Source organism: Bubalus bubalis, chromosome 2 (assembly GCF_019923935.1).
Source record: "Bubalus bubalis isolate 160015118507 breed Murrah chromosome 2, NDDB_SH_1, whole genome shotgun sequence".
Lineage (NCBI taxonomy): Eukaryota > Metazoa > Chordata > Mammalia > Artiodactyla > Bovidae > Bubalus > Bubalus bubalis.
The window spans coordinates 155,499,657-155,510,316 of NC_059158.1; the positions used below are offsets into that span (position 1 = coordinate 155,499,657).

The window sequence follows — 10,660 nt, forward strand, 5'->3', positions numbered from 1 at the left end:
TAAAAAATTATTGTTAGAACCAAAATCAAGGAGATTTTTAGATATGTTTTCCTCTAGTAGTTTTATAGTTTCTGGCCTTACATTTAAGTCATTTATCCATTTCAAGTTAATTTTTGTGAATGGTGTAATGTATGGGTCCAGTTTCTTTTTCTGCATGTGGTTGGTGGTTATCCAGTTTTCCCAAAACCATTCTTTTAAAGAGACTATCTTTTCCCCCAATAAGTCATCTTTGCTCCACTGTCAAATATTAGTTGACTGTATATGTGTGTTTTTACTTCTGGGATTTCAATTTTGTTCTACTGGATGGCTATATGTCTATCTTCATGCCATTTACTATACTATAGTATAGTATACTATAGTATAGATTACTATAGTTATAGTATACTATAGTATAGATTTCAATTACTATAGCTTGTAATAAAGTTTGAAATCAGAAAGTGTAATGCCTCCAGCTTTGTTCTTCTTTCTCAAGATAATTTTGACTATCAGGGGTCTTTTTGTGGTTTCATATAAATTTTAGGATTTTTTCCTATTTCTGTTAAAAATGTCATTGGAATTTTGATAGGGATTGCACAGAACCTATAAATGGCTTTGGGGAGTATGGACATTTAACAATGTTAATTCTTGGGGTCCATTAATTCTTCTGATTCAGGACATTTTTTTTTCATTTATTTGTGTCTTCAATTTCTTTCATAAATGACATAATTGTTTAGTGTTAAAATTTAATAAATCTATGTACAAATTTAATGTACAAATCAAATTTAACCTCCTAGGTTAAATTTATTCCTGTGTATTTTATTATTTTTTATGCTATTGTGAATCTAAGTATAGCTTATCAGTTTTTCATGTGTCTCTCCTAGAATGTATGCTACCTGAGGATAGGCTATTACTCAAATTAAGGACCACTTTAGCAAAACTGAAGGCTCAAAAGAATTATTTGTTCAATTCATAAATTATTTCAACTCATTGATAGCTATAAATATAATAATAGTTCTTATACCCAAAACTATCTTAAGCACTTTATACATATGCTGACTCCTTTATTTTCTATCGTATAGCTGGAAGCTCAGCAATGTATTCACTGTGATCAAAGAGCAGCCTTTCTTTGCTGGGAAGGCCAGCCATTCTCTCTCAGTTTTCAAAGGAATATACATGGAGTATCAAGCAAACACTCCACTCAGCTCCTAACAAATAACAGTGAGACAAATAGCCCAGCCAATCTGCTCACACATTTCTGTGTCAGGATGTGTAAGACATCTAGCTCAGGGCCACAAGGAATACCAGATGAATAAGGTCCAGCTCATTCTCCAAAGAGCTCATAACTTTTGCTGTTGAGTCAGCCATATGTGACTCTTCGGGACCTCATGGACTGTAGCTCACCAGGATCCTCTGTCCACGGGATTTCCCAGGCAAGAAAACTAGAGTGGGTTGCCATTTCCTTCTCCAGGGGATCTTCCCAACCCAGGGATTGAACCCACCTCTCCTGCATTGGTAGGCAGATTCTGACCACAAGCCCTAATAAAAATCTGTTGCCCACCCACCCCACCCACTCCCTTCACCAGCACATTTCCCCTGCTGGACTCGCAAAATGCATGCAGCCAGTTTTATATCATCAGGTAGGAAATAGGAGACTATCTTTCTGAAGAAATCAATCCACCCAAAAGAAAAGACTTCAGCCTTCATTCCTTTCATCTCCTTGTAGCCGAGAAAGCAACATGGGTCACCAGCAGCTCTACTGGAGCCATCTGAGAGAATTCAGCCAGGGTTCTCGCTCCTGCCAAGTGTGCTCAAACTATCACGCTCTCATCTGGAAATACGGCCTCAATATGTGTCAACGGTGTTTCTGCCAGTACGATGACATTGGCTTCATTAAGTTGGACCAAGTGAACTTCCTTGAATGGATCATTCAGCACATCAGTCACTCAGTCACGTTCCACTCTTTGCGACCTCATGGACTGCAGCCTGCCAGGCTTCTCTGTCTATGGGATTCTCCAGGCAAGAATACCAGAATGGGTTTCCACTTCTTTCTCCAGGGGATCTTCCTAACCCAAGGATCGAACCCAGGTCTCCTGCATTGCAGGCAGAGTCTTTACACAGAAATAATACTAGCTCTTTGTATATAAAATAAAAGTTTAAAATTTCAAAAAAAGAAAAGCCTTCAGAAATTATTTTGAGAGTATCCTAGTGTGAGAGCCAGGCCCCATATCCTATCACTCTGTGGCAAGGTCCAGAAACAGAGCTCCCAGTAATGTATTCTTTACAAATGAACAATTAGAAACCACCAGACAATGAAAGGAAGAAGAAATAGCTTAAAGAGTTGAAAGTGGTTGAAATAGCAGGAATTGAGAGTTTTTCGTTATAAGTAAAGTACTACTTTTTATTCTTAAATTATGTCCAGTCATTACTTTAATAATGATTAAATTTAAATTTTAATGGGTACACAGAAGCAGAGTAGTCTGGAAAGAGGTTTGCCCATTCTGTCGAGGTCTCCATGGGTAACATTCCTCACCATGCGGAATATGTAACCTTCAGCTTCTAGTCTCTGACTTTGCAAGCTCAAAACTTCATTTTACCTGCACATAAAAATCAGGTTCATCTCTGGAAGGAGTGAAACTCAATCACACTCATGAGTTGAGGTATAATAATTTAGGATGAGACCTCACCACTCTGGTAGCCAGGATGCCTATATCTGCAAACATGGTGTACTCATTTTCTAAGGTAAACAATATGGTTAAGTAAACGAGAATCACTGGCTTATACTGAGAAATTACTAAAAAGGTTCAGAGCCCACGCACTTGCCACAAAATCTACACTGTTAAGACAGTTGCTTGGAACCAAAAGTAACCAAATTCAGTGACCTCACCCTAAACTGTTACAATGATTCTGCAAGGCAGTGTAATTATTCACTGCCTTAAATATTCAGAATATTCTCTTATTCTAAGAATAAGAAGCTGATGCTCAGAAAATTTAATAGTTTGCCTAAGGTCACACAGCTAGCTTCAATGTCAATAGAGGTTTGTCTGATTCAGAGTATTTCTGTTGTGCCTCATTACCTTCCCAGAATAAACAAGGAAATGGGTGATACAAGGACTACCCTTCTTATCTAAGCAGTTTTCCCCCTTTCTATCATCAAAGTCCTTTATAAAAACCCATCTTCTAAATATGGAGGATTAAAAATGAAAGAAAATGAAAGGGAATAATATTTAATGAACGCCTACTTACGTAAAGCTCAGTGCTAACAACTTAAAAATTTTTCTCTACCTATTTTAAAAATTGTTTATTTAATGCATTTATAAGTCTACCTCTTTTACATACTTTTGTTTATTACATACAAACAGCAGTTATTTTGTATTATTAAACCAGATTTGGAAATTTGCTCTGCCGTATTTTGAAAATCTTGTTGGCACTTTTACATCTGTGAAGTTAATTGCAGAAAAACGTGTTCAAAAGGTCCAACGTGTCTCCAGTGAGTAATGCCGCAGTCAGTTCAGAAAATGAAAATAGAAGTCATAGCATCATATTCTGTTACCACCACTGCTTGAAAGCCAGATCTTAATGAGCCCAGCTCCATAATCTGCCTGAGCGTTTATAGACCTTGGGAGGGGAACGCTAGAGCTTTAGGCTAAAGCAGCAGCAGAGAATGTCTCTCACTAGTGTAAGAACAGTGCTGGGTATGGCTGTTCTGAGGGCAGGCTCATCAACTGTGGCAACTTGCAGGGGGCACCACCCGGGGTGGGAATAGAGCTGGCCAAATTTGCCACTAGACATTAAGAGATATGTAAAATCCATCAACTTTTTCCAATTTCATTGTGGGGAAATGGAAAAAAAAATACAGTAGCCAGTTACTACACTGCCAGCATAGAAAAGCAGCATTACAAATACCTATTAACTTTTTTTGTGTGTGGAAATCCAACTATATACCTTGGGAAGGTGGGCAAAAGGTAGCAAGAAAGACAGAAAAATAATAAGATGGAGCCAGAAATCCCACCTGCCATCTCTCTCAATATGCTGAGTGTGTATGCCCAAGACAAGTAAAAGCAAAAACATGAATCTGTTCTCTCAGTTTATCTCAGCTCCTCTGAGCTTCTCATAGTGTGAGAATCAGATGCACTAAATAGAATTCTGCTACTCAGACACCGAAGATAGTTTTCTTACAACATGGCCCCTAAACAGAAGCCAACTTCTTCATCTGGTGCTCAACAGAAGATAAAGCAATGTATTCCAAACCACAAGGAAAAACTGGCTGAGCCAGTCCCAACTGCAAGATGCTTTGGTGGCCTCCAGTTGGCATCATTCTAAAAGGAGTTTTGACAGTAACTAACTAATTGGTAGTTTTTCCTTTCTTGCCAATTTGAGAACCCAACCTTGAGCTAAGATGTAACTTAGCTATGTGCTATGCTTAGTACTCAGTTGTGTCCAACTCTTTGCTACCCCATGGACCATAGTCTGCCACGCTCCTCTGTCCTTGGGGATTTCTCCAGGCAAGAATACCGAAGTGGGTTGCCATGCCCTCCTCCAGGGGATCTTCTCAACCCAGGGATCAAACCCAGGTCTCCCACATTGCAGGTAGATTCCTTACCGTCTGAGTCACCAGGGAAGCCCAAGAATACTAGAGTGGGTAGCCTAGCCCTTCTCCAGGGGATCTTCCTAACCCTAGGAATCAAACTGGGGTCTCCCACATTGCAGGCAGATTATTTACCGCTGAGCCATTGACAAACCCAGGTTCTAATAAACTAGGTTACGGGGCTTCCCTGGTAGCTCAGCTAGTAAAGAATCTGCCTGCTAATGAGGGAGACACAGGAGACAACAGGAGACGTGGGTTTGATCCCAGGGTCAAGAGGATCCCCTGGAGTAGGAAATGGCAACCCACTCCAATAGTCTTGCCTGGAAAATCCCATGGACAGAGGAGCCTGGAGGGCTACAGTCCATGATGTTGCAAAGTATCAGACATGACTGAGCAACTGAGCACAAACCTAGCTATACCAGGTTCCAATCAGCAGCCTCTAGATAGGGCAGTCCAAGAGTGCCGGCTACTTTCTTAACTGAGGATGTTAGTAAGATTTTGAGATGCTATGAGGACAAAAGCCATGATGACGATATTAGCTATTCCAATGTGCAACTGGGATACATTTGAAGTGAGGACTCCCTCATTTCAAAGACCAGGGGTTCTGTGTAGTCAACAGATAGTAGGTAAGGGGACAATTCCAAGGAAGAATGCAGACGTAATCCTTATTAAGAGTGGAGGAGAGGAAGAGATGTATGGAGAGAGTAACATGGAAACTTACATTACCATATGTAAAATAGATAGCCAACAGGAATTTGCTGTATGTCTCAGGAAACCCAAACAGTGGCTCTGTATCAACGTAAAGAGGTGGGATGGGGAGGAAGATGGGAGGGAGATTCAAAAGGGAGGAGATGTATGTATACCTATGGCTGATTCATGTTTGACAGCAAACAACAAAATTCTGTAAAGCAATTATCTTTCAATTAAAAAATAAATTAAAAAAATAGAACTAAATGTGCCATGTATCTGATACTAAACTTGGCAGTCCTGTATTTTAACTTGTGCTATAAACAAATGTCTCTTTTATTATCTTAAATATTCCCTAAATTGTGTAGTGGTGTGATCTGAGGAGCTTTCAGTCAGTTCTGAATCCTTGGTAATAGGCTACAGGGACAAGAAAACTAGTCTAAAGCTATACATTTACTGTACATTTCTATAGCTTAAGATATGTAATTTATCTTTGTTGGAGCCCATTTTTATTGTGGGATGCATCTGTTTTATACATCCTCTTGAATGATGAGATTTAAGTCAAATACCCAGTCAGGGTCCTTGGGATTGTTCCAGATACTGGAGATATACACCAAGCTGGACTGGTAAGCATTTTTTTTCATACTGTAAAAGATGTTCTTATCATTAAAAAAAGGTACACCTCACTAAACAACTGTTAGGATGCCTAAAAAAAAAAAAAAAAAACCAATCCTGGCTCACACTAAGTATCATCAGAAGAGTTTCTGTAACTCTTATCACTGGTGGACATGCAAAACAGTATAGCCAACTCTGTAAAAAAAGTTTGAAAATTTCTAATAAAATTAAATATATACTACTTAGCACACAACCCAGCAATTCTATTCATAGATATTTACTCAAGAGAAATAAAAACTTACATTCATACAAAAACCTGTACTTGAATTTTATGTTGTCGTTCGGTCACTCAGTCATGTCCGTCTCTTTGTGACCCTATGGACTGCAGCACGCCAGGTTTCCCTGTCCATCACCATCTCCTGGACCTTGCTCAAACTCATGTCATTGAGTTGGTGCTGCCATCCAACCATCTTATCCTCTGTCACCCCCTTCTCCTCCTGCCTTCAATCTTTCCCAGCATCAGGGTCTTTTCTAATGAGTCAGCTCCTTGTATAAGGTGGCCAAAGTATTGGAGCTTCAGCATCAGTCCTTCCAATGAGTATTCAGGGTTTATTTCCTTTAGGATTGACTAGTTTGATCTCCTTGCAGTCCAAGGAACTCTCAAGAATCTTCTCCAACACCACAGTTCAAAAGCATCAATTCTTTGGCGCTCAGCCTTCTTTATGGTCCAACTCTCACATCCATACATGACTACTGGAAATCCATAGCTTTGACTAGATGGACCTTTGTCAGCAAAGTGATGTCTCCACTTTTTAATACATTGTCTAGATTTGTCATAGCTTTTCTTCCAAGGAGCAAGGGTCTTTTAATTTCATGGCTGCAGCCACCATCTGCAGTGATTTTGGAGCCCAAGAAAATAAAGTCTGTCACTATTTCTATTGTTCCCCCAACTATTTGCCATTAAGTGATGGGATCGGATGCCATGATCTTTGTTTTTTGACTGTGGAGTTTTAAGCCATCTTTTTCACTCTGCTCTTTCACCTTCATAAGGGTGGTGTCATCTGCATATCTGAGGTTATTGATATTTCTCCCAGCAATCTTGACTCCAGCTTGTGCTTCATCCAGCCTGGCATTTCACATGATGTACTCTACATATAAGTTAAATAAGCAGGGTAACAATACACAGCCTTGATGTACTCCTTTCCCAGTTTGGAACCAGTCCATTGTTCCATGTCTGGTTCTAACTGTTGCTTTTTGATATGCAAACACGTTTCACAGGAGGCAGGTAGGTGGTCTGGTATTCCCATCCCTTTAAGAATTTTCCAGTTTGTTGTGATCCACGCAGTCAAAGGCTTTAGCGTAGTCAATGAAGCAAAAGTACATGTTTTTCTGAATTTTACAGCATATTATTTATAATTAATATTTATAACTTCCCCAAATTAGAAGTAACCCAAATGTTCTTTTAGCAAGTATACAGACAAACAAACTATGGCACATCCATGTTCTGGAATACCTCTCACCAATAAGAAGGGATGAACTATTGGTATGCACCAACCAAAAGAAATGAATCTCAAATGTATTATAAGCTTAATACTATATTATTCCAATTATATGACATTCTGGAAAATGCAATACTTTATAGTGCAGAATCAAATCCATAATTTCAAGGGTTAGGACTGAAGGAAGGGTTTGAGAACAAAGGGACAGGTCAAGGAAATCTTTGGTGTCACGGTACTGTTCTGTATCCTGATTGTAGTGTTAGTTATATATGGCTATGAATCTATTAGAATTTAACTCTACATGAAAAAAAAAAGTGAATTTAAAAAATGTAAAAATATGTACAGCTTTACAACAAGATTTGTTTAAAATTAAGAGACTGGCAGATTCACCTAGAGGTCAGCAGTTTGAATTTAGGTGAAAAGGTAGAAGAATTTAGGCTTAAAATTGGTTATGAGCCAAGGACAAGCAGATCTAAGAAACATGGTATCAGGCAGGGCACAAGGAAAAGATCATTAGACGGGAATTTTCTGTGATGTAGGCTAGGCATGAGTGCAGTCATGAAAAAAGGAAGCATTTCTTTACTTAAGAATCAGTTCTAATTTATTTTAAGAAATCATTTCAGAATTGTTCATTGATTTCTGTCTCTGGAAAGTAATTACAGAAAGAATTTTCCATGCAACAAATAGGTGGAGACAGTGAGAAAAATAAAATGTGCTTGGGATTGATTTTAAATGAACTTAGCATTTTCTCTAGCATTCTCATATAGTTGTTCCATATGAAAATAATTTTCAATAAAAATATATAAACACAATATATTCACAAAATAGGCCAAATAATTAATGAATATGTCTTCTCCCTTCTCACAGTATGGGTAGTGCTGTAACTCACTGGAGGACAACTGTCATACCTAATAAGAGAGGGTAAGGAAGAAGAAGTGGGCCTCCTTGGTGGCTCAGTTGGTAAAGAGTTTGCCTGCAATGATAGAGACCCGGGTTCGATCCCTGGGTAGGGGAGATCCCCTGGAGAAGGCAACCCCCCTTCAGTAATCTTGCCTGGAGACTTTCATGGACAGAGGAGTCTGGTGGGCTACAGTCCATGGGGTCACATAGAGTCGGACATGACTGAATGACTAACACTTTCATTTTCAAGGAGAGAGTGGATTTCAGATGGAGACAGAATCTGGGAGTTTAGCATAGCTCAACTTAGTAAGATTGAAACAGCTCAGAGATCATTGAAGGATCTCTATTGTTTAACAGATGAGAAAACTATGGCCCAGAGATGTGAAGTGACTTGCCAGAAGCTGCAGAATTATTAAATTGTATAACCTAATCTTTTGTTGCCAAATACAGTGTTTTTGGTTTGGGTTTTTTTTTTTTTTTCTTCCTATAAAAGCACAATTTGCTATTCTTTCCAAAGGGGAGAGGGAATATAGACCAAAATGTACAGTTCAGACACTCTATGATATAGTGGGGGTGGGGTGTATATTTGAAAATGTCATTAAAATGCAATTTGTTCTAAATAGTGTCCTGTTGCTAGCAACCATAATTTGGTAATTTTCAGAACTCAGTCAAATGAAAAAAATCTATTATTATTTCTCAGACAGGCTGAGTCTCTCTCTCACCTCTAGTAGCTGAAAAGTTACACCAGCACAAAGACCAAATCAGAAACATGAACTTGGTGTGAGGTTTACATACAGGAGTATATTGCAGGCTCTTCAATTAAGTGGGTTGCTGCATGGCTTGCTCTAAGAAGATTTGCCCTCTAACCTCAAACTGTTAAATTCATTGTGCAACCCAATCTCAGTTCTTGGTATGCATTTATTCATTCTTCTAAAAAAAAATTATGTACTGTTCCTGGAAAGAGTGCAGACAAAGTCCCAACAAATGGAATAATGGCTTAAGGCCAGAGATGGCCCTGCCCGGTAGATGCTGACCTCTTGCCTTTATCTTGCAGTTCTTGAGAGACTGCTGAACAACAAAGGTGAGGGAGAGAGAGAGAGACTCAGTCCAAAAAGAACTGATTGGATTTTTTTCACTTGGTTGAGTACAGAAAACTACAGTTATTAGTTACAGGATGTTGTTTAGAAAGGTTTTAAATATATAATTTTGGTTCACTGACCAAATTAATGCATTGCAGATCGATATAGATTTTTTGTTGTTGTTTATGGACTTCTGTACATGCTCTGTAGCCCCTAGAAATCTCAAGAACAAAGTATTATAAAAGGGCCACTCATGTAATGGTAAAATAACAGTATTATTTTTCCAGAATTATCCATTAACCATCCTTGAGTGAGAACAGGAAAGTCCAACTTACTAGATGTTTATAAAGGTCAACATGAGAAAATATTCTTCCTAACTCCACACACGCATGTTACAGAATTACTGCTGCAACTCCATCAAATAAACAGCAATAATTTAAAATGAGGGATGATTTTTTTAATGAAATTAATCTTCAATGGCAGATTTAATGATAGAAGAGGAGAACTGAAACTCAGTTTCTGAAACATCCTTACACATTTGTTTAATTCTTACTGTCTGTCTCTCCACAGTGGAATTCAAACAAAAACAGCACCCTGTCTTTTGACCATTGTGTTCACCCCCATATCTCTAGCGTCTGACCATAACTGACCTTTATTGAAGGAGAGAATCGATCAATTAATAAGGCAGACATCTTTGATCAAGGGAAACTTCAGGTCTCCATAAAAAAGACAATAAGACTAAAAACTTTTTGAAAAGATTAACTAATGCACAAATGAAAAATATTTTTGTTATTGTCATTTTAGGCTGAGGATACTCACTTCGGAGTATCTATAACCATCTGCTTTAAGACACTAATGACAGGTGTCTTGGCCAATGATTTTGATACTCATTACATCACTTCAAGTATTAGTAATTCTAAATATGAGATCTCATGACATTTTGATAGAAGGCCACCTACAAATGTGTCTGAATTATACATGCAAACAACCTGAATTAATATCAAAGGCAAGAAGGATCTTTTTCTCAGAGGGCAAGAAGAGAATTCATACCAGTTTATCGCTTAATACTTAGGCAAAGGCTTTTGCTGGAAGATTTTTACCGTTCTTTTCAGTATTCAATCAAACAACTGTCTGAAGAGGATGTTGTGATTTGGATAATAATTTCTCAAACACATTTACATCCATAATTTCTTTTTGAACCAAGTCAATCAACACGCCATTTGGGATGCACCTGGAGGCAACTTGTTTGAGGTTTTTTCTGGAAAGTGAGAACTACTCAACATCCATTTGCACTTGAACTGCCTGTAAATACCTCC

The 10,660-nt window shown here is 38.3% G+C and overlaps 1 protein-coding gene across 1 annotated transcript; it reads left to right on the forward strand.

The window, feature by feature from the left end:
- Positions 1-1,706: 1,706 nt before the first annotated feature.
- LOC102408236 (40S ribosomal protein S29-like) lies at positions 1,707-10,280 on the forward strand. Its single transcript, XM_044925284.2, has 2 exons — positions 1,707-1,883; positions 10,149-10,280. Exons 1-2 carry the CDS (start codon positions 1,716-1,718, stop codon positions 10,278-10,280), a joined length of 300 nt encoding a protein of 99 aa, XP_044781219.2. The 5' UTR covers positions 1,707-1,715.
- The last annotated feature ends 380 nt before the right edge of the window (positions 10,281-10,660 follow it).

Excerpts from the sequence above, each read along its gene's own strand:
- LOC102408236 (XM_044925284.2), top strand. The coding sequence starts at position 1,716 with ATGGGTCACCAGCAGCTCTACTGGAGCCATCTGAGAGAATTCAGCCAG. Across the intron at positions 1,884-10,148 it reads GCTTCATTAAGTTGGACCAA|GCTGAGGATACTCACTTCGG; the intron begins GTGAACTTCCTT and ends TTGTCATTTTAG.